Source organism: Geospiza fortis, unplaced genomic scaffold (assembly GCF_000277835.1).
Source record: "Geospiza fortis unplaced genomic scaffold, GeoFor_1.0 scaffold23, whole genome shotgun sequence".
Classification (NCBI taxonomy): Eukaryota; Metazoa; Chordata; class Aves; order Passeriformes; family Thraupidae; genus Geospiza; species Geospiza fortis.
This window is the reverse complement of record NW_005054303.1, coordinates 11,105,384-11,129,578: the sequence shown is the minus strand read 5'-3', so window position 1 is coordinate 11,129,578 and position 24,195 is coordinate 11,105,384. Positions and strand designations below refer to the sequence as shown.

The 24,195-nt window shown below is 41.5% G+C and overlaps 1 protein-coding gene across 1 annotated transcript in view; it reads left to right on the top strand.

Annotated features, from left to right (window-relative positions):
* The window catches only part of MNAT1 (MNAT1 component of CDK activating kinase), a 115,083-nt gene that overhangs the window by 70,274 nt on the left and 20,614 nt on the right, over positions 1–24,195 (top strand). Inside the window, exon 7 of the mRNA XM_031066196.1 lies at positions 8,315–8,436. Within this exon, the coding sequence (XP_030922056.1) occupies positions 8,315–8,436 (122 nt within the window). The remainder of the gene's footprint in view (positions 1–8,314; positions 8,437–24,195) is intronic.

Here is a 24,195-nt window from a genome sequence, read left to right as displayed (position 1 = left end):
ATGTGTCTGTGGTTCAGATTTAAGCATTGTTTTGTTATACCCACTTAAATAAAATACCCACATAGATGAAAACTTGCATGGAAAGAAACTGAACTTCTCTGGAAGGACAAAAGAATAAATTTTGGGCAGATTAAAAAAGCAGTTTCTTCTGCCCCAGGGATTTTTTTTTTTTTTTTGTTTAATTTGAGAGAATTAATGTTCATTTTCAAAGCAGTGCCATGAAATGTGTGTTATGTTTGCAGTGGGTCCTCTCCTGTCCTGGAATAGTTGGTTCATGTTTACTTGTATGCCGTGCATGCAAATAGAAAAAGGCTAGAAATAAACTACTTTTACTCTAAGTAATAATTTCTAAATATACTGCTAACAGTTCTCAGTGTTCATTTTAAATGTTGTACTAAACACAGCTCACAAATATTGTGATGTATCACATACTGCCAACGTCGGATACTTTTAGTTTTTTAACTTTAGATTTCGGTTTTTTCCTTTTGCCTGTTTCTAATAATTTACCCTTCCTGTTTTCTATTCTATTCATGCTTTTCCTTTCATCTGCCTTTATGGTCCTCTTCTTAATATTTTATTCTTTTTTTGGTGTTTGTTGCTAGAAAAACTTCCTTGCTTTCTCTTGCCAGACGATCATCAACCTTTAGCAGTCCCTCCTTAAAATCTAGCTATTCAAGGAATCTCACTTTATTTCTTCCCTTTATCAGGCAGACATAAGCCATACAGAATGTGATGTTCTTTATCAACATTTATCTGTGTCTAGGCTGGATGCTCAGTAGAACAGGGAATATGTCTCTGACTTCCATACACATACACACAGAGTTACTCATCTTGTGCAGTCTGAGGGTCAGCTTTCTGTTTGGCTTTGTTATTTTAAGCAGTGCTTCTTTTTCAATCACTCTTCAGAATTTGCATTCCTCAAAAACAGTATTGTGGAGCTGTGGCTGTTTGGATGGGGGAAGCTGCTTTAGAGAATCCCAGGAAAGAACAGACAGTTTAGTACAGTGATGTATGATTCTTTATGAGCAGCTGGTTTTTACAGTTTCCACTGTTCTCCAGGAAATCCTAGATAATTTTCTTGCATAATAGAGGGATCATATCAGTGTAACACACAGCTTTAGCTCAGCAAAGTTGGAGCACCAGTAGATTCACCTGTGCAGAGGCTCAGGCAGTTGTTGCTGGTTGATGAGCAAGGCTTTGTGCTCTGACCTCCACTGCTGTGTCCGTCCCTCTCTCATTGTTCATGATACACAAATTAGCATTTGCCATTTATTCCTACTTCATGTCCCTTGAAAAATTAGGTCTTAAATGTGTGTATTTAAAACAATGTTTATTAAAGCCTTAAATCGTGTAATTAGACTGGCTGTTGTTGATAGTGGATACTGTGCTTTGTTGATAGCCAAACCAAAATGACCAAGGCTCCAGAAGTCTGATGGTAGAGATGCAACAAAAGTTTGTTTAGTTTTGCTTAGTGTGCTGTATTACCAACAGGACTGGTGAAACAAACTGAACAGAACATGGACTTTAAGTCACCTGTAATGAAACATTTTTCTGAAAATGGGAAGAACCAGCAGCTGTACCCTGAGAAGGGCCACGTAGAGTCCTGTAAAAGCTGCTGTATGAAAAAAACCATACATGAGCTGATAGTGAGGTTTGCAAATTCATCTGGCATTCCCAGGGTGTCCAAATGCCCCTCAGCAGCCAGCTCATGGCATGGCTCTTCAGTTCAGCTGAAGGTGGCTAAAAGGCACCAAGTGCAGGGTAGAGGTCCTGGGCACAGAACAAAAGGAGCAGAAGCTATTGAGCCATGTCCAGTGCAGTGGCGTGCACAGAACTGATTTCTTGGGAGCTGAGACAGAGTTGAGAGCAAGATTGAGAAACCGGTGCTGAAAACCAGGAGTGTGACCCATGGGCTTATTATTGACATGAAATGATGTTGTATTTAAATTCTTCATTCCCCAAAATAACGCTGTCTTGTGTACTGGGCTATCCTTTGAACAGTGGTGGGGATTTTGAGGAAAGCTTGGCAGATCCTGCCAGAGCTCTGGGGTCTCTGCTGAAAACAAGAGAGTGACTTATTGCAGCAAACATCCAGACTATCCCCTGAATCCTGCCTGGGCTGCAGCAGGCAGTGCTGGAGAGGACAGTCCCAAGCAGGCGCTGCAATCCATGGGCATGAGGAAAGGGCACCGGGCTGTTCTGTGAAGAGAGCAGGCACTAAATCCTGCCCTGGCCCTACCCCAGCACAATTGTATTGCAGCTTGTTTGAGGGACACAGGCTTTCTTCTGGGAGATTAGAGAAATGGGGCTTTTTGGCAGGAGCTTAAAGATAAGTCTGGTCAGGTAATTACTTATGTCAGAAAGTTGTAAAGGAAAATTTTGGAGGCAAGTAGAACTAATGGCGTGATTTAACCCGTGTTAGTCCATGGTTAATTTTGCAGGTACCTGTTTGTGTAACAAATCACATTTATCTCACTGTCTTTGTTAAAAGCTTCTTCAGTGCTGTTGATCTCTTGGCTTATTTCTGTCATTCCTAAAGAAAGCACATGTTTTAAATCTGTTTTGGTATTTGAAAATCAAATTAAGTATTACCATGGAGGGAGATTGTTACTAAGTGTCTGAAATCATCTACCACACAGAGAAGGGTTGACAATCTTGTGTCTCAGATCTTGCCATTTGTGGTCAGATTTTGGTCTTGAGATCAACAGAAAATCTTAATATTGGTTCTGTTGCTTTCTGTCAGATTGTTTGTTCTTTCAGTTTCACTTCTGAAATATCCTCATAATCTTTTACTTCTCATAATCAAGTAAATAAATTAGATTTATTGTTGCTTTTTCAAGACTAGAGAAAGAACAGTTGATATTTAAGTCTTTGAAAAAGCTTCACTGGCACAGGAATTTTAGGCCAACGAATAGAATTATACATTTTAGTTTGACATACTTTGTGTTTATTTAAAAAGGCTGTGGAAGACAGAGAGGGTAAAGGTTAAAATAATATTAACTGAGCCCTCCAAATCTATCAGTTTCATTCTCCTTTTCCTGAGTATTACTGTAGTCAAAGTAGTTAATCAGAATCAGAAGGCCACTTTAGCATTGCTGACATGGATTTGTCAATAGTGAATTGAGAGGGTGGAAGCTGGAGGGGGAGAATAAATCCACAACAACCCAACTTCTGACTCACACCACATTGCCAAAGATATTTACGTTGATATCTGTAAAAAATTGTGTTAACATGAAATCTTTTCAAAAGCTGAATTCTGTTACGAGCTTAACAGTAAAATAGTTTCCTAAGACTGCTTATACTGAAAAATTCATGGAATTTATGGAATTTATAGTTTTGTTTTAATGTTCACTTGAAAGCATTTGGATAATTGCACGCTGAGATGATGGCGTGTTTAAAAGGGTCTTTTTTAACCTCTCTGTCCTGCCATGTACAATGGAAGCAGAGCTGGGGATGTGTCCTGGCATTCCACCGCCCTTGGTTCCTCCTTGTCTGCTTTGGCCAGGCTCAGGAGAGTGACCTGACAGAGAAAAGGGTTAAATAAAAATAACATTGCTGCAGAGGGACTGATGAGATGTAGTGCGAGCGCTGCTATTTCTGTTCTCTGATGTGTGCTGTGGAAGTGGGCTGATAGCAGAGCTCAGTTAGTCCCTAAGCAGAGAGAAATGTAAAAGGCAAAAAGATTGGCTCCATCAACTAGTCCAGCTGCTGCTAGTACAGAAACTTGCCTTGTCTGGACAAGTTTTAGTGACCCCAGTCTCTGGCTTCTGTCTCTTGCCTGGAGATGTTTTTGTGGCATAGCTGTTCCTCCTCTTTTCCCTACTAGTGAATTTTTGGTGTGAGTCTCCTTTCTCCTCCTCATTGGCTCTTGAAAGATTTCTGGGAAGGCTGTCGGTTGTTTCTCTTTGCTGCTGAGAGAAGGAGGTGGAGGAAGGCAGTGTCGTTTTGGAGACATGGACAGGGAGAGAGGGCAGGACAGGAAGAAGTGTGAACGCTGCAGCTTGGGCTGATATTTCTGTACTCGGTGCTAAAATAACCTCCTTCTGCTAGCAGGCAAATACTGATGTACCTGGCATCTGCCAAGAGTCCCTCCCCAAAATGTGTGAAAGGTGCAGTGATACACTATAATTTTGATGTTCTAACAGCCATGATTGTTCCTGAAAGAGTGCTGTTTTTGTTTAAAGTAAACTTGTTACTGCAGGGGCAGTTCTTTGTATGTAATCCATGGCTTTTCTTTTATAAATGCCACGTTGTATCACAATCTGAAACCAAAACTGGCCACGGCTTTTGTTTCTTTTTCAGCTGATAGTGGTCTCAAACAGTCTATCAGCCAGTCAGTTTTACTTCTAATACAAAGACATTATTCAACCCCTCTCCCAATTTAATCCTGTATGTCTCTCATCTGAACCCATACAGCACATGAATAGAATGTCAGTTGCTCACAAATCCATTGCTGTGCAGGCTTTTATATAAACAAAGTCGTAAGGATAAGCAAATGCCTTCCTTCTAATTAGCAGCATGTTTTGTGGTTCCATACATTCCAGTATGTAATAGACAGCTCTGGTGCCTAAAATAATCCCAGGGAAAACACTTGTATGCTGTGAAGATTGGGGTGGGAGGGAGAGGAGGCAGGGAAAAGTGTTGTCTGTGTTCTTGGAAGCCTTTTCTTCTTCATTTGGATGCTGTCAGCTTCTTTTACACAAACATTACAGCATCCAAGGGGAATTAGAAATACTTACCCATGACCACATCAGATTTTAGGTTTGTCAGGAGAAAGCAATGCAGAAGCAGGACCTTGGTCCCACTGCTTTCATTTTGGTTTCAGCATGCTGATAAATGCCTCCTAATGCTGGAAAGAGGTAAGGCTGACTGTCTAGGTGGAATACAGGAAATTTAAAACTCTTACCTCATGGGTTAGAAATGAGTTTTGGATCTGTAAAAGTGCTGTGTAAGTCCAAAGTAACAGTTATTGTCTGTTGTGGTGTCTCTAAAGTTACACAGCAGCTTCCCTTTTATTACCAGTCTGTTATGAAGTGGTTTGGGACCATTGGGGCAGAGAGACAAAAGTGGGATGCTTCTGGTCAAATGGCTCTTAACTGAGATAATAGTGGTCAAATTGAGCCTTTTAACTTCAACAAGGTTTTTTTGTGAGTCAGCATATGCCAACAGCAGTGGAAATAGGAAAGGCAATGGTTTTGGTTTGCATCCCAGCCTTCTGCACCAGTCTGGGCCATACCCAGTTCTGGGACCTCACTAACCTGTCCAGGGCTGAGCAGTTTGAAAGTCTGTAAGCCTAAAGACCAGACAGCCAAAGGGCAGGAACAACAGCTGATCATGGGGCTTTTTACCCATTGCTAAATGGAATGTAATCCACATTGCCAAAGCACATCAGCTAAAGTTGTGATTTTTGGGAAACAAAAAGAAATTAGCTGTCTCATACAGCTGCATAATCTCCTTGAGGTGCAGATCTGCTGGCTGCACACAAACCAGTGCAGTCCTTTTGCCATGCAAATGCCATCCTGGTTCCTAATCCTTGCACCTTGGCCCACGAGGGAGGTGAGAAAGACATAGGAGAGAGTCAATCTGATGAACCAGAAATGAGCTCCTAGTATTTAATGGTTAAGATAATTAACTATTGCAACAACTTACTTAGAGGATCTGCCTGTACCTCTGTGATCTCAAATCTGTCTGAATCTAGATTGGATGCCTTTCAAAAGAAGGTATTTTGGCTGAACTGCCAGTCCTTGGGTTTCATACAGGAACACAAAATGCCCTGGCCTGTGCTGGACATGATGTCAGACCAGCTCAAGGAGGGACAGTTTCTATGATGCAGCTCCTCATCTGACATTCTGCTGTTCTCCAGGCCACCACAGGGAGTTGGTGCTGCACTTCCACACAGAGAAGTCCTTCCCCATGACCCCTGTGCCCCCCATGCCCCTGGGGTGCTGACCAGTCAGCCTTCCCACCATTCATGGGCAGCTCCCTCACAGTTCCTGCTCAGTTATCTGAGAGATAATGACCATCCTGATCCCCTGTGACCTCAGGCACCTTGGGAACCCCACAAAGAGGGGAAAACAAATGAAACATTTTCATCCTGTCCTCCCAAGAGCTTCCAGAGGTGGACATCTGTAGCAGCATAAATGGTGGTGGGGAAGGAGGGCAGTGATGATCCCAGTCCATGTGTTCGGAGCCTTCCTGTGTCTCTTGGCCAATGCTGGCAGAAGTTGCTCTCATTAACAAAGTGTCAGGAAGGCACCAGTGGCAACTGTGCTGACAGTGCACAGCTGTTCTGGTGCTGTCCTCAAGGGATGGGGTGCCTGCAATCTGAGATTCTCCCTTTTTCTGCACAGAAGTAATTTCCCAAAGTATTTACCATGGTTTTGATCTTTGCCCAAAACCAAAATTTCTTTTCTATGGCTGGAACAAAATTTGTATTTGTAAAGAGTGAGACTCTTCACTCACCAGATGAGGCTGTACATGTGTAAAACATTGGTATGACTTTCCATTTTGTTTGGTTAGAGACAATGACGTTGCTAAAAATTCAAATGTAAGAGTCTTATTTAAGCATTACCCTCTTGCAATGGGTGTAAGAGACCCACATAAATGTAGCTACAAAGTACTGTATTTTAATAAACTTGGATAGATTGTAAATACACAACTTCTAGGAAAATAGAAACCCCTGCTTTTATGTCCTTAAAATATAATGAAGTGGGATTAAAGCTGAATTTGTAACCTTTCTTTTCCTACTTTTTAAAAACGTGTAGTAATGTTGCAGCAATAGTTCGTAGCACAGAAATAAATGTGCTGGCCATGAGAGCTGGAGTGGTGCATGGCTGACTGGAAAACTTCCTTCACATCTCATCTCCAGGACACTGTCCCTGTACCAGTGTCAGCAGTGGCCTTTCCAGTCCCCCAGGCAGTGCAGAAAAAGCCTAAAACTCTGTTTTCATCACACACACAGGGGCTGTTTGAATGGAAAACTTGAGCTGCTGATATTTCCGTGGAGATCAGCTTAGATCCATGATAACACTTCTCAAGGACTTACGTTTTCAGTTTTCTTAGCTATTTTCTGCAACTCCCTAAATAAAAATATCTCTGCTCCAGATTCAGAAAGGTCACTGTCTTCAACCACAAATTTAATTAACAGCTTTCCCCTTCTACAGACTTTTTCATTCCCCTCTTTAGTTAATTTTAACCCAGTGTCCCACTTTAGGAGCCTGTATTTTCCACTTGAGGGAGTAGATACTCAAAGGAGTGGCCCCAGGGAAGCTCAGCTCGGTAAGTGATCACCAGTGGGAGCCAGGCTTATACACAGCATTACACCACGGAAAGCTTCCCATCTCCTGTTTCAGTCAAAATGTCTACAAAAACAATACTACTACTTTGCTAAATTCCTGCATTCTGCAGATGGGAAACTCAATTTCTACAGGGAAAGCCAGGCTGGTTTGGGGCAGCTCGCGGTGCTCTGTCTTTTTGCTGCTGCTGCTAATTTTTGTGAGCACCATAGAATACAGTAGAAAATTGAAACTGTGTGAAAGATCAACAAATCAGTGTAGAATGTCACGCAGCAACATCTGTTAACTTTGGCTCTATCTCATATCCTCCTGACCCCCTCCTTCCCAGGCACAAGTCTCCTGTTTTGTGAGAGCTCCGAGTGATAGGGACTTGGAGGGGAGGGGTGTGCAAATGTCTCACTGTTTCTCAGCACTCTGAAGGTCTTGCAAAAGTACCATCTGGAGTGAAAGCTTAACGTTTGTGTGTTTCTATCTTTTTAGTTATGAAACAAATGGGAATTTGCTGAATGAATTAATTGTATTGCTCTGTAAAAGTGTATCTTGAGAGCCGTTATGTATGGGAGCTTACAAAGTCTGTGGAGAGAAAGGAAAGTGGCTTCCCTTTCTAATTAGGACTTTCAGGAAATCATTGATTACAGAATCGAGTAGGGTTGTTCAGAGACATTTGTTTGATAGTACTTCAGATAAATGAAATTAGTGCCTAATAATAATTTTGCTAGTGACACTGGAAGCAGCTGTACTTTCTGATGGTTAGCTTGCCCTGAATAAAGCTTTTCCCCCCTTCTTCTTGTCCAAACAATTATAACTGATGAAACATCACTTCTAATCTATAGGTCCCAGTAAAAAAAAATCTAAATCATGAAGAAGTGAGTAGTATAGTGAACAGTGTGTTCTTAGAGGGAGGGTGTTTGTCTGGACCAAGTTATGCTTGTTCTTATACTGCATATAAAAAAAAGTCAAAACAAAACCTTGACCTTGATTATATGTAGAAATATTTTACTTTTTTTTTTTTTCAACAGGGTCAGCATATTTCATTAGCTCCCATTCAAAAGTTAGAGGAAACTTTGTATGAATATCAGCCTCTGCAAGTGGAGACATGTGGACCACAAGTTCCAGAGCTTGAAATGTTGGGAAGGCTAGGGTAAGTAAATCAGTGCATTTTAAATCCCATATTATGGCGTTGTAGCTGGGATTGTTACCATCTTCAGATTGCCAGGGATCTTTTTTCCTTTCCTTTTTTTTTTTTTAAGGGATCTTAATGAAATATTAGACTTCCTGCCCAACCAACATTTTGTTTGGGTGGATAAGCTGAAATTTTTGGTCCTCTTGCCTTTATAGATCTATTGAGAGCTGGACTGGATTGCATTAGTATTTTTAAGGTTGTCCTTGGCAGTCATAGTGAAGTAGCTGTTCATTTTCAGTTGCACGGTATTAAAAAATAAATAAATAAAAATCTGGGGCTTAATTTACCCAGCTGTAAGCCAGTAAAAATATTAAAGTTGGGCTGTTTGCCATGGAAAAGGGTAGATTTACTTGTCGGCTGCTGTCTACAGTCAAACTGTGTTTGTGAGAAATGAAGCACAGAGCTTAACTTTGTCAAAAAATATAATGCAGGGCTGGTCCAGCAGCTTGGCAGCATCGTGGTGTGCATCCATGTTTGAAAGAAAGGGGGTTTGGGAGCCTTCTGTGCCTGGGTAAGGGAGGTTAGGGAGCCCAGGAGTGATGTGTTGGTAGCTGAAATGCCACCTGAAAACTGGAGCTACTGGGGGAGTGTCACCCAGCTCATCATGGCCTGACCCTCAAGGTCATCAGCACTTCCAGTGCCTGGAAAACTGCAGGGCAGAATAAATGTGCAGGCTGGCAGGGCAAGAAAGAGTTTAAAAAAGGAAGAGTTTACCCTTGGCTGTGCAATCTGGGAAAAATGAAGCCACAAAGTACTGAACAAAGTTGAGGCAATTTAGTGTGCAGTTTGGGACACCACTGAAATCCAAACAGGAATCCCATGTAGTTCACTGGCACAGGAGAAGTTGTATCTCATCCAGGAAATGACAGAGGTAGACAGACTTAGGAAGGTAAATAAGCAACCTAATGGTGCTTCAGAAAACTGAAGTGAGAACTGACAGTGAAAACTGTCTGGAAGTGAGGCTGTCTCCATTTTTACTGTTTCTGTGCCCTCCTGATGCCTGTAATTTTTATTATCTTCTGGTTTAAAGGGTTTTGCTCTGTAAAGTGTTGGGCTGCACCAGAACTGGTGCCACTAAATGCAATGGACATGGATGGCTGTTTCTGATGGATTTGGACACCAGCATTCACGGGGCACAGGCAAAAGTATTAATTAGGGGTTTAAACTTGGGCAGAGCCTGGTTCAGCCTTCAGCACCTGTTTGGATGGAGCACAGCTGTGAGGGACCTCCAGTGTGAGAGGGGCTTGGAGGCCCCCTCAGCCTCATCTCAAACAAGAAAAAGATGCAGGGAGGATTCCTTTTTTCTGTGCCCCATGAATGCTGGTGTCCAAATCCATCAGGAACAGTCATCTATGTTCATTACATTTAGTGGCACCAGTTCTGGGGCAGCCCAACACTTTGCAGAGCAAATCCCTTTAAACCTTGCAGTTGTGTCTGTGTGGGTTTCAGAGTAGGGTTTGCTAACAATGCCACAGTCTGTCCTTGGAGACACTTTGAAAAGTGCCATTTTCCTCCTGTGAGCAGGAGCAGCCAGGCTTGTTGGGCTGGGCTCTGGAGGTGGTGATGGGGCTGAGGGAAGCAGGGTGGCTGTAGCAGCAAGGGGAGCTCACAGCTGGCTGGCTGGGTGGGTGGGTTGGTGGTGCCCACCAGAAGAGTTCCTCTGAGTCCTGAGGCTGTTTGCCATTCCAAAACAAATACATCAGTGCTGTGGGTTCCCAGCCAGCACAGCTCTAACCCTATTCCATGGGGTGTCTGAAATACCTTAAGGCGTGCAGGGCTGTTGGTTTATATATTTGTGTTTCTGTGTTTATAGGAACTCATGCGCATTTCCTGTTGGTGATGAATGCTTAACTAATGTGCCTCTGTCCCTGCTTTGGGGCTCTTCAGGCAGCTGCATGCAGCTGCCTGGGTGAGGCAGAAGAGCTGGGCACAATGTAAACCTCTCCAGCTAAAGATTTTTAGTTTCCTGTTCGTTTGCACTTACAAAAGGCCAGGCTGGATGGAGCTTTGAGCCACCTGGCCTAGTGGGTGGCATCCCTACCCATAGCAGGGGGGTTGGAACTACATGGTCTTTAAGGTCCCTTCCAACCCAAACCATTCTATGATTTTGAATGTGTTTATTTGTTTTTATTTTTTTTTTATTTTAGTTTCTCCCTCTTTTCATTTTCATGTTAATAACTTTGTATCCTGACATTTATTGCTGCTAAATAGTTCCCTCAAAAGTGCAGGCTGTTATCTGAGTTTCTGGAGCCAGAGCTATTGCAAAGACAATTGTCAGCCTGGTGACTTTGAATTCACTTCAGATAGCACAATTTATTGACTATTTTTCTTAAAGATACATGTTTTAAATCTTCAAAACACTCAACAGAATGAGTTTTTTGAATATTCCTTAGCATCTTACCTTCTGCAAGACCTGCTTTAGGTTTCAGCATTTTTTTTTTCTTACTGAGTTGCTGTAATGAAGGACACAGCTGGCAAGAAGGTTTTAGCAAAGAGCAAGAAAAAGGGTGAATACTTACAGGGTCATGTAGAACATTTGTAAGGAATCTTTTATAATTAAAAAAAAAAGCTTTTTAAGATGACTTGTATTATTTGCTTATTAGGCTTTTCAAAAAACTTAATGAACTGACCATAAACTTGATTTTGCATTTTTCCACTGTTCTTCTTTGTGGAGTTTGCATATTTTGCAGAAAAGGAAATTTATGTTCAAATTGTTCTTACAAATTTGTTTTCAGTTTCCCCTGGGGATGTAAATTTTCTTTTTTTTTTTTTAAGCACTGCAGAAAAGCATTAACGTCCTTGTGCATTTTTTTGTTAGGGTGTTGGAAATCTGAGAATAATAAAGATTTAGGATTTTATTTTTTTCCCCAGCACAAATGATTGATATAATATGTAGGGGTTTGTGTCCTTCAGCCCCCTATGAAGGTCACTTTGGTTGTTCAGACTCGAGGACCAGCCCATGCCTGTCTCAGCTGTCAGATGGAAACGTGACTTGGAAAAGGGGAGAGGATGCGTGAGAGCATCTCCCAAACATGTGGTGCTGCCCTTGGAGGAAAATGGGGTCTTGGATCACTGGAACATGCCCATCCTGGGGGTGGCTTCTGCAGCTGCCTGTCCCTCCATGATGACTTACAGCCCTGGCTCTGGATGGCTTTGTCACTGCTCTGAATTACTGAAATGCACGGAGAAATTGTTTTGTGCACGGAGCTGAGGGCAACCTGCTGATGTGTTTGAGAGATCCCTGCCTTATCAAGGGCTCTGCTGGCACTTCTGCTGTCACCACAAACTCTTAGTTTGGATTGAAGTGGGAAGTGTCACCTTTTGGTTCAAATCTGTTGAATTGCCTTTTGGGGAGCAGAGGTTTGTGGCTGCAAGAGAACACGAAGAGCACTTGGGCACTTGCTTTACTTGGAGGTTTTCTTAGATGGGCAGGAAAGTCCTGTCTCTTTTCACTGTATTTTTTTTTCTTCCTGATGTTTTAGCTGAGCATGCTGAATTTGTGTGGTTGGAGGCCTGCATTTTTCTTACTGGAAAACAAAAGAAATGAAAAATATAACAAACTGACATTGCAAGTAGTGAAAGAATAACACAGAATGGGGGTGGAAAGTAGTGTGTTGCTTTAAAAATGTATGTTTGATGTGTAGTTTTGATTCTAAAGGAAAAACAAAACCAAAAAGCCCCTGAGGATCCAAATGATGTTTTTTTGGAGGTCCTGAAGAATGTAAAGACATTCCTGGCAGTAATTATAAGTCTGTCTAACAGGAGTGGCCACACAGCAGCCACCAAATTTTACAGCTGTGAAGAGCCATACACAGGCTATTTAAAAATTGACTATAAATTGAAAATCTGCTTATGTGATTAGCATTTTGGGTAAAGATATGTAAACTTCATGATTCAAGGTTCAGAAACCTTGTAATCTAAAGTGGATCATACTCAACACAGTGCCAGTCATATCCTCACCATTCTCATAAAATTGAGGCAATTTACAAGTCAGGTTAAAAATTTCACTTTGCAGCAGACCTTGTAATCAAGTCAAGCCTGGTCTGCTTAAAATAAAATTGTGTTTGCCTACTTAGCTTTGGAGAGATCCAAGCTGAATATATATATGTGTGTATATAAAAAAATCTTTTTTGGGGGAAAAATGTGACTTCTCTTTGATCTATCAACTTGTTTTCATGTATAATCACATTGTTAGGAGCACCCTGGTTAATGTTTTGTTTAAAGAAAATGCAGAAAAAGAAGTTTAATAGTGAACACTAATCTAATGAGGATAGGTAATATACTTTGATAAATTAAAAGTTAATCTAAACAGAACATCATTTTAAGAGCTGAGGGGGTAAGTACTGAAGCAGAGTGGGAGTGCTGTGAAAATCTCTCCATACAATGAACATGTTTTAGCCCACTGTGCTTTTTCTTATGAACAACTGGATTGATTCATTCCTTTTTTCCTAGTGTAGGACAGCTCAGGCATTTTAAATTTCGCATTAAGATGAGGTTGGGTTTCATATCTGTTAGAGCTTTGTTAGTGTTTAATTTTTAACCTTCACTTCAAGTGGAAAATTTCTGCATATTTCTTTGTTGTACAGTGTTGTAGTGTAATTTGAAACACATGTACAGTTCTGGCACTTAATCTAGAAATGACTCTTGTAACTTCTTTGCTGTCAGTCATTGTGATTTTTTTTTTTAAGTGAGGCAATAGTCAGGATGGTCTCCAAACTATTCTTACAGCATAGCTGAGCTGGTCTTTGGCTGGATTAGCTTCTGCTAGAACCCTGTCAGTGTCTGTGTAGGGTTGGAGGCAGTGAAATAACTGAGAATTGATTTTGAATGGGTGACAGGATCACTGGGCTTTAAAAGTCCATAGCAGGTGATTTTTCACATCTGCTCTGTCACTGGGGTATGCAGATATTTCTTGAATCTTGGAAAAGGAGAAAAGCCACAAATGAAGGGCTGATTTGATCTGCCTTGGCCCATTGGTTTTGAACACTGAATTCTTTCTGCTCCTTTTAATGGAATCTAGTCTCTCAATAAGCTCAGTAGTCAGAGTCAAAAGATTGAGTAAGAGCAAGGGAAACTTGTCTTGCCTTGGAGGGCACATAGAGGGCTGCACTCCTTGCAGGAATGCTCTTGGCTACCAAGGCATATGGTCTGAATTTCCCAGTCTCCTGTTGCAGGGCCTGATCCTCAGCAGAGAGGTTTCTGTCTGCTGCAGAGTGTTTTGCGTTGGGTACCCAATGAATGAGAATTGGCAGGTAAGGAGTGATTATTGCTTTAAAGACTCAAGCTACCTTTCCATACAGCCTTTTGTTGTTTGTTCATTATATCATAAATAATTGAATAAAAACCCATGACTGGCAAAACAAGTGCTGTGTGGGTGCCCTTTTTTGGAATCATAACCATGGCCCACTGTGCTGCCTCTTTCAGGGCAGGCAAGGGAACTGCCTGTAAACCATCTTGACCTGGTTTGATAAAGAAACTGTCTGGTATTGCTTTAGCATTCCACAGAAATCCTACAGCCTTCATTTTAGGATTTTTGGAAGGATGCAAATTTAATATAGGGGAGGTAGATTAGCACCAATTTTTCCAGCTGAATGGAAATCAAGGAGTGCAGCCTTTAGTAAGTCTGAAATCTTACTGTTTAAGGAATCAGCTTTCTGGCAAAAAAGTCTATGAACATTTCAAACGACACCCCATAGAATATGGTGTTCTGCATGGAACTCTTCTGTCAAGGTCATTAGCAATTGAATATATTAAAAGTGGACTGCTTATGAAATGGAGAGTTTTGCTTCCTGCCCGCCCACCTGTGGGTATAGTGTGGGTTCTGTAACTGTAAAAGGTCTCAGGAGGGTTATAAAAGCAGAGAATATGGAAAATATATAAAGAAACAAAGAAGGAAGCCTACATATACCACACAGTTTCTTATATGTGAAGCTGGCTGTAGCTGTGTGTGTACCACTAAATTCACCTCAGAAGCTGGCCCTGACAGCAGAATGTCCATGCTGATTGTTTTTGTTGGCCTTTGGCTTCAAAATTAACTCATCGATCTAACACGAGTCTCTGTGCTCGGAATACCAGTCTGGTAATGTTTTTTTACTTTTTCATGCAATCATGGAAAAAATATGTTTCTGCTCGAAGCAGTTGTCAAACAAGCTTCTTTCATCGACAATCAGACACAGGGCAGCTGAGTAAGGCTGTTTAGTCTAGAATAAATACTCGTGAGATTACAAGGTCGCTGTAGGAAATGTAATTATACCATTCCTTCCAGAATAGTCTTTCTGTAGCGTGGGCTTGCTGAATACTAAATCATACATTCATTAAAATACTTAAATATGAAGAGGAAAAAAGGAAAAAAAAAATCAGAGCCTTAATGAAATAGAGATTTGTCTGCAGACTGCTACGGGATCAAGCAGTAAATATTTAAAATTACTTCCAAAAATCAGGATGGTATTATTGAGAGTTTGTAGGAGGCAAACCCTGATTTGTCTCTGCAGGTTTGGAGGCAGTGCTGCTAAGTGGGCAGCTGAAAGGTGTCAGGCAAAGCTGTCTGCTGATGGATTATAATGTGTCAGGAGGCATCCAGCAATTGTGTGGGCCAAATGCCCTATTTTCTGTGCTCTTTGTGTCTCAGCAAATCAAAGCCTTGTTACTACCAGCCACTTAAAAAGACCTGATTGTCTGTGACGGTTCTTATCTGTTATTGAAAGCCCTTCTTTGCTTTCATCCTTCCCTCCATCCCCTGCATTGATATGGCTGTGGATGTCTGGTTCTCTTGTGACTCTGTATGTTCATAGGCTTTCCTCCTTAGCTGCTGTATTTTGGTGCAAGTTAAGTTTTAAGATTTCTGTTGCATCCCTGAAATGATGTGGTAAATTTGAGATCAGTGGTTTTTATGCTCAGTATTTTCCTTTTCTTTATATTTTTCCTTCCTTCTCCTGCACTCCATCATGTTGCCCTTTTTGAGTCTTTCTCTGGCTCCTCAGCCAGATGGATAATTGCACTGGGAATTGTGTGGTTGCCACAAGAAAAACAATATGTTTTGCACATGCAGGAGATCTGTCCTGATTATTTCTCACTTAACAACAGCAGGGCCTCAGTGTCCTCCAGTTTTTGTAGTTCTTCCTGGGACAGAGCCCCCAAATGCTTTCTTTGAGCCCAGTGTTAGAGTACAGAGGCAGGAACACAGTGATGGGGAGCAAAGTCAGTCTGATGGGGCCTGTGGGAGCTCATGGAAATCCATTGCTGAGCTCCTCCTCTTCATCATCTGAGCATTGCTCCTGCTCTGTGCTTGGCTGTCAGGAGAGGTGGTACAACAAGGACTTGCTTTGGGGCAGTCTGGGAAAACCCTGGCATTATCTCCTGAAGGGTTTATTTGGATGCAATAATCTTAGACTAGTCTCAGATGTAGTTGAAGTGGAAAGGTGATGAGCATCCTATTTGAATTTGCTTTCTGAAGCATTTTCATTTGTAAAAAAATTCATTTGTAAAAATTCATCGCAATAGAAATTCAGAAAGGCAGTGTGGAAGGAAGGAGAGAGAATCTTCCTAAGTCGTTCAACACTGTTGTTTTGAGAAGGGGAGGGGGGGGTATGTAAAATAAAAACATTTAGCTAGAGACAGCCAGCAAAAAAAGACCCATAAAGAAAATAAAACCAGAAATTATGCATCATCTGACTCTGACACTGATAAATACAGTTGTAAAGCAGCATTCTGAGGAAAATTTTGTTCAGGTATCAAATGGCTGAAAAGGTGAGTTATGAGTTTCCTTAAATGGCAGAGGGAAGCACTGGGGGAGGATGTCTTGCTTGAAGCTTTCTGCAGCTTTTGAAGCAGTAGTTTGTGGTTCGTTAACCCCCTTCAGATGGCTTTGGTGAAGGAGTCTCTAATGCTTAAAGTCTCTCCAAACAGTGCTTAGTGGTAGCAGTGAGGGATCTCTTCCTGGAGGAGCAGGTCAGTTGTCAAAATCGGTAATTCCAGTGATAAATTTCATCCTATGGATGGATGTAACTGCTCTCAATCTGATAATGATGGACGACAAGATTTTTAAGGGTTGGGCTGGCAGTCTCTGTTTTTCTTATTTTGATACTGACCCTGTGGTCCCTCAGATGAGATCACACTGGAGGGAAAAGTGGAGCCAGAGAACTTTTCCTAAGAGTTAATGGTATCCCATCACAGGTGTGTTCTTCTTTATCTTTCCCAGTTTCCTTAATTAAAAAAACCCCAAAACCATCCAAATCTTCCACACCCATAAGAATTGGTGTTTCTGGCTCCTTCCATTCCAGCAGTTTGTGCATCTCTCCCTGTGGCTGTCACACCTGGAGGAACAGCAGAGATTTTAGGGGTAGCTGGGGCCAGAGCTGCTGCATGGAAGTGGTTGGATATGGAAGGGGGACCCTAAAAATTCCTTAACTGAAGCTCTTTGGATCTTTGAAATTGGAAGATGTCCAAGGACAGGTTAAAGGTTATTATCTCAGGTGCCTTTTGAAGTAAGAAACTCATGTATTTTGGGTCAAGGGGGCAAAGTACATAATATGAGTTTTCCTATCATGTATTACAGCTATTTCTGATTTTTTTTTTGTTAGTGGTGCTGCTTAGAGGGGGTTGAGGAATTAAAATGGTTGGCTGGAGATTATGTACACACATTTAGGAACCAATTTCATGGCTTTGGTTTTAAAGCCTTGCTAGTAGTTATTTGAAAACTGTTCTAGGTAAACAAGACATGCAGTGCCAGGCTTCCAGAAAGAATTGAGCTGCTCACTTCTCCCTCTTCCAAACTGAAGCATTTGAGTCAGGCTGTGTTTCTAATAACAAAGCAGAGGTTTGAACATAATGGGACTTCACAGCTGAACTATTGCTCAGGCTTGAAGGTAACACCACCGTATTTTTGTTTCTTTAACTGGTATTAAATGTAAAAACATAAATCCTTTTCAGTGGGAGAGGAGAAGGGGAGATGGTTTTCATTTGGCATAATTTCCTGTGAGACGTGGTTCTAAACAAGGCCCATATTTACACAAGACAATACAGTTTTACATGTACTGGTATATCCAGCACGTTTTAAAATTGTTTAGCCAGCCCCAGGTATTAAATACCTTCACAATAAATGTGTTTAATAAAAGTAGATGAAGTTTGAAATAATTTTTTAATAATTTTACAGTAGAAACACCAGTTAAATCAACCCCACTGCAGTAATAAATGTCACAAAAACAATCAATTATAGTTGCTTGCCACTGCAAAATCAATTGTGTAACTGTTCTTCTAAAACTGACTTTTACATTACTAAATCCTAAACACTACACTTCTGTAACTTGTCAGAATCAGGTTTTGGTTAATAGATATTTTCAGTGATGTAATGGGAACTTCTGGCATGGAGTCAGAATATAATGGACTGTGATTAATGTTTTAATAAGCACTTTTCTTCTACTTATGATGCAGCAGTGAAATGGTTTCCTGCTCAGATTGATAGAAAAGCAGGTGTGCATTCATACTTTTTTCTTTCAGTAAGAATAAGTTTTTCAATGCTTCTGCTTGAAAACATTTAATGTTTTTCCTTGAGTCAAACGCTGCTGATTTGGGGGTTTCAGTTTGTTTGTTTTAAATCCAGCTATTGCTGATATTTGTCAGCTGAAAGTGGAGGGTGCCATGGAAACCTTTTCAGTACTTAAAGTAATTGCTTTGTAAAAAAGGAAACTCATTAGTTTAAAAAATAGTTTTGATATATTGACATTTTCTTCAGTGGAAGGATTTGTTTAAAATAGTGTTGGAGTAATTTGAAAGTGTGCAAGAACACATACAGTGTTGAAAATATTAGCAGGTTAGATTTATTATGGAGGTTGATGTAATACACTTGCTACACCATGCTGGGTTACTTTCGTCCGGGACATGGTTGTGTTATTGTGTTTTAAATATTTATTTAAAAAAAATTAATAAATAAAAAGGTCTTTTAGTCACTGCTTTTAATGACCCATCAATCCAGATTTTTTACAGGTATAGCTTTTTTGCTTAGAGATCAAGTCAGGTCTTGTCCTGGTGGTGTTTTCTTCAGACTTTAACGTCCTAATGATAGCTGGTGATGGTTGTGCACTTGGTCTCCACTCTTCTTCTGCAGAAGATTATATATGCATAGAAAAATTTTTTATATATATATAACCACAGAGCATGAGGACTGCCTTCTGTGGAAAACAAATTCATATATTTTCTTTCCTTCTCCTCTGTCCTTGTCAACTCGATAGGAACAATGGATATACCTGTGATGAGGAGAGAGAAGGGGGTGAAACCTGTAGAAAGAGGGAGTCCAATGTCTTGCTGGCATCATTCCAGTAGCCTGGATTCCAGGCCCTGCTGCTCTCCCCCTCTGAGAGCTGGGTGAGCCTTTCTGGAAGGATGGAAAAGGTGCTGAGGTCCTGGCTCCAGTGCAGGCGCTTTTCTCTCATGTCCGGAATCTGTCGACGTTAATTGAGATTCAAGATAAGAGTTTCTCCATCCCTTTGTTCTTTCCCCTAAACCTGGAATCTTACTGACTCCTCTGTTCTCAGGAGCATCGACCCATGCTTTAGTTTTTCCATCAACTTTGGAAAAAATGCAGATATCAGCATACTTGTGTTTTTAATATTTATTGAGAATTTACCAAGCAGCCTCTATACCTTGGGTTTGTGCCAACTCTCTCTACTGGGGTAGTGTCTGCCTTGCACAGAGAAGGTTACTTATGGTTTCCTTTATTTGCTACTGCTGCATTTGTCTAGTTCTCCCTTAAAAAGCCAGCAGGAGGTGAGTGCTGGCTGCTATCTTTATTTTCTGACTCTCTTCCAGAATTCATGAGGAAATGCTCCTGAATAAAGCCAAAAACATTCTACACCTCTTCTCCCCTTCCTGTCATTAGAAGGTTGTCTCTCTCTTCCCCCTCTTTTCACATTTAGGCCCTGATGGATTGGGCAGATTTCTTGCTCTGTGGTCATTGATTCTACTAATTGTCAAGAGCTATTCCAGAAATGAGAGAGAGATTTTGTGCTCTGAGGCCATCTCAAAACTTGGAAGCATAAAGGCTCTGCTGTTCCAGACTCTCTTCAGCACACAGTTAATTTTGGAATGAAAAGTCCCACAGATATAGAGTCTGCAAACAATCTGAAATAAGGGAACCATGTCTTGCCTTTTTATTTTTTCCCTTGTTCCGTGATGTAGGTGCATCCTGCTCTTTTTCTCCTCCAGAAGCAAGGCAAGTATTGTTGTGAAGGTGTGAATGCAATAGGGATTTTGCTTTCAGGAGTCTGCTGTGACTGAGCAGTTTGGGCCATAGGATCCCTCTTGATCTTTTGGCTTTTGTCTAAGAGCAGTCACTGAAATTATTATTTTTGTATTTTGCATTTATTAGCTCTCTTTTTTGCTCACCCAGAAGTGCTCTGTAGATTTTTTGGGTCTGCTGTATTTACTCAATTTATCCAGACTTGGAAGAGCTTGGACTAGCAGAAGGACACACAAAATTGGTGTTGTCCAGGTCTACAAACACCTGAGCAATTGTCAGTGTCACAACAGATCCTGGAGGTGACAGCAGGGATAGCTCAGTGCAGCTCCCAACTCACCATTTTCACCAGTTCTCCCAGTTAACACCTCCAGCCTCCTTCCCTGTCTTCTCCAAAGAGCTGTAGGAAGTTCATATGTTCCTTGACTTCTTTTTGGCTCTGGTGTCAAAACACAAATCTGAAAAATTCCCATTGAACTTGTTTGGGTGCTGAGCGTGGTGGGTTTAAAAAGAAATAAAAGCTCAACTCAGGTCCAGTTCTGCTCCCAGCCTTGGCAGAGGAATTTCTAGTGGCTTCAGTGGGAACAGGATTAGACCTTACAGAAGTGCCTTTAATGTTCCTCCCTGGGGCTGTCTGGATGGATACTTTCTTTGCAGCACAGAGGATGAAGTGTGTGTGCTCACAGGGCTCAGGGATGTTTGCAAATGGAGCAAAGGAATGCAGCTATCTGCAGGACAGAGGGTGGGCAGAGGAGCCTTATGCTGGTGCTCTTCATCCCCCAGTTCGCAGAGATTTGGCTTTTCTGGGAGCTGTTGGCTGCTAGTTGATTTTCCTGTATTTCAAAACAAATGCTGAAAACTTGCCTGGAGCTCTCTGCTCAGATCAGCTGCCCATATGTACTACAGCAGCAGGTTTTACAGGCTGTCTGCCCTGGCAATTGAAGACCAGGAAAAGAAAATCAATGTATTTTCTTTTAATGCTATTTTTATCTCCTTAGAAAAAGACTATGAATGGGGCTAGCCAATAGATGAGATTTCAATGCTCATGTACGGGTCCATTTCATGCCTTCCTCATGCACATCTGCATTGTTTCTTTTTGTGGTGTTTTTTTTTCTTTTTTCTTTCTTTCTCCAATTGGTGCTTTGGTTCATTATCTGAAAAATGGAAATATCTGATTTGACATATCAGCATTAGGTTCTGGGAAGTCCTTGCTACTTCCAGTAGAGAGAACTACACAAACTGGGCTGGCTGGGTGGAGGTGATACTAAGGCTCCTGGTGTCTGCAAAGAGCAGTGCATCCTCTATTTTGGGCTGCTTTGAAGGATGTTATTTGCAACAAATCCCAGAGTTTCTGTTGACTCATGACTTATATTTTGGTTTTATTCAGCATTTTTTTTGTCCTTTGAGGGCTCCAGCAGCTGAACCAGCATCGTCTTACCACACGGCAGTTTCAGCTGAGGCTGGTGTTTGAAATGGCAACACTGCTAAATGCTTGTGCCTTGTTTTTAGAACATCATTTCTGCTGCCAGTTTCCTTGAGAAAGCAAAAACAATACAAAAAGCAAAAAGTACAAATAAAGGAGAGGCTTTAAAATACTTCTGATGTAAAAAAAAACCAACAAAAAACCATGCTAAATTTAGCAGGATTTCTTGAAAGGAAAGTGACATCTAAATAAGCATGCATGTTCCTGGATTCCCTTCACCTTTTCTCCAGCCTGTACGTAAACTCATTGATTAAATTCTCTCTTAATGAGCTGTTTCCAAAAATTTTGCATTTCCTCTGATAAAAGGCTTGGGTGCTTCTAGAAGAATAGCTGCCACATGGTGAGGGTAGATACAGGGGAGGCTGAGAGTTCCCCAAAACTCTTCTTTCTGACAAAGTGGTGAAGGAACTGCAGTGGTACCATTAATTTTCCCAGGGAGAGGGTAGGATTTAGGGTGCCAGGAGTAACTGCTTTGAGGGGATGATCTGTGTGCCCAGGAAAGCTGTAGTTTCTGCTGCAATGATTTTATTAATACATATGTTTGTGTATGCAGATATTGTTATGGATCATTTTACATTTACAATGTGATAACTCCTTGCTGTTATTGCTGGTGTATTATTAGGTGTTCTGTAGGTCTGCAGTGCAGTGATTTTTTTTTCAGCAAGTACAGCTGAAGCTCAGTGTTTTGCCCCAGAAAAGAGAAGGTAACACTCAGAGAACTCATTGCAGAAAACCAGGGTGAATTCTGAATTCCCCTACTCGATACTATTTTGTGTCTGTACCCACCTCCTTACCTCCAGAAGAAACCAGAGCTCAAGTTTTATAAGTCAGGCACCATTATCTATGTTGTTTCCAGTATTAATTAATTTGTGGTGCTGTGTTTGTGTGACCTGTTCTTAGCTCCTGGCTATGTGACCTTTGCTGTTAAGCTGTCTCTAGCTGGAAAAAGTCCTCGTTAGTAATTAATTTGAATCATTTATCCATTTCCCCACCCTCCTCAGATTTTTTGACAGATGTACATTCTGCACTGGGTGACTTTTATATTTTCTTTCAAATGGTAGATGAAACTTGTTGAGAATCACTAGGATAAAATGAGATCCCTGCAGGGAAAATACCTCTTTGGATGATGAATCCCCATTTGCACTTACTTAAGATCTATCAGTGTAAATCATGCTTAATTTTTTTTTTTTTTTGCATAGCACCTATGAAAACTAAATAGAATATGGTACTCTAAAAATTAATTACTGCCTTTTTATTGTAAAGCTAAAGGTGAGCTTGCACTTTTCATTGGGATGTGTCACTGGGGGGTGTGTTAGTTCTTGGGGTGAAGAAATTTGAGATCAAATATTGCTTCGATCCATAGGTCAGTGTAGAATATTTTCAGTGGCAGTGCATTAAATGGACAGGGCACACAGTGGAAACTTTTGTGCTCCAAGGGGTTGAGGGATAATAGTTCTGATGCAGGAGGACAGCTAACTCAGAAAGATGACCACAGGACTCCTCTGGAAACATTACCAGATTATTTTCCTTTAAAAATTGAATGTTTTCTGTACAGAAAATGAGGAGTTTGCGTTGATACAGATTTAACCTCCATAGAGAGTTACAGGAAAATCCTACAAAACCTGTGCTAAAGTTTGTGTGTGGGGCTGTGTTTGAGATGGCTTTTAGGGCAGCCCAGGCTCTCGTGTGCTTCAGCCTGTGCTGCAGTAGCACAGAGGTGGTCTGGGAAGAGCCAGCTCTGCTTCCCCTGTGGTTTTTGCTCTTCCATGGCTCCAACTGGTAGAACCTTTGTAGTACAAGAAGTTCTCACTCACAAAGGGCATCAGGTTAGCCGTTAGTAGATTTATGTGCCATAATATTATTGAAGCCTTTGAAAACCTGCCCGGCGCTGGCGAGGCAGATAATGCAGTGCTTGTATGGGGCTACTTCAAAGTGAGCTCAGTGGAGTGCTGGCCCTGCTGCTGAGAGATCAATACAGTCCTGTGCTCCCTCTCTTCAATCACATCAACAGCCTGTCAGAGGTGATGCACTGCTCCACCAGCTCAATACAAACAGCAGCTTGATTCTGGTAGGAAAGAGATTTTATTGGACCAAACCCCCTTTCTAACAGTGTCAGAGTCCCTTTGGTGTTTCACTCCAGAACAGGCTTGTGCCCAAAGAGAAGTGGCATTTTCATCTGTGATGTGCTCTTCATTGCTGCTCTGGGATATAAAATCTGTGGAGTGCAGGTCCACAGAGACCTGTCAGGGTCTCTCGCTGGTCACAGTGACCACAAGAAATGTTAGAAAGTCTCTTTTCCCAGCCCAATGCTTGAAGAAGGAGTCAGAGCTCTTCAGTTCTCGGTTTCAAGGTTGTTTATTGTATCTTATCTATAAAATTCTTTCTCCTGGTCTGCTCAGCAGGACAGTCCAGGCACTCTGCTCACCCCCAGGGCAGTGTTATGTCTTTATATACTAAAAACTACGTGTACATTATTTACAATAACTTCCAATACCTATCAGCTATGTTAGACAGTGAGCTTCTACTCTAAACCAGTCTGTAAGTGCCACCATCACAGCAGAAGATGGAGGCCAAGAAGAAGAAGGAGAAAGGCTGGACATGCCCAGATCCCTCCTTCTTGCTCCCCTGAATCCCCATTCTAAAAACCCCAAAATCTACTTTTTCACCTTGTGATAAATTCTCTATCATTCTACTTAATTTGTCATGGCTTGCAGATCTTCGTCTAAGGCTGGTAACTTGCTCCACGGGTCATAATCAAACCCACAGGCATTTTGGGCTCTGTGCCAGGGTCCCTGAGCCCCCTGGCAGGGGTCTTGGCTGCTCAGGACAGCCAGAGGGATGTCCTGGGTCCTGATGTGGACCTTGGTGTTGTTTCTCAGTTATGCATGCAGTGAGTGCTCCCAGTCCCTGGCTGCCACCTGGGAGAGCTGCATTACTGGTCTGGCTGCTTTTAAGAGCTGATTACGAGGAGAGGCATTTCAGTAGAGACGTGTTTTCATTCCTG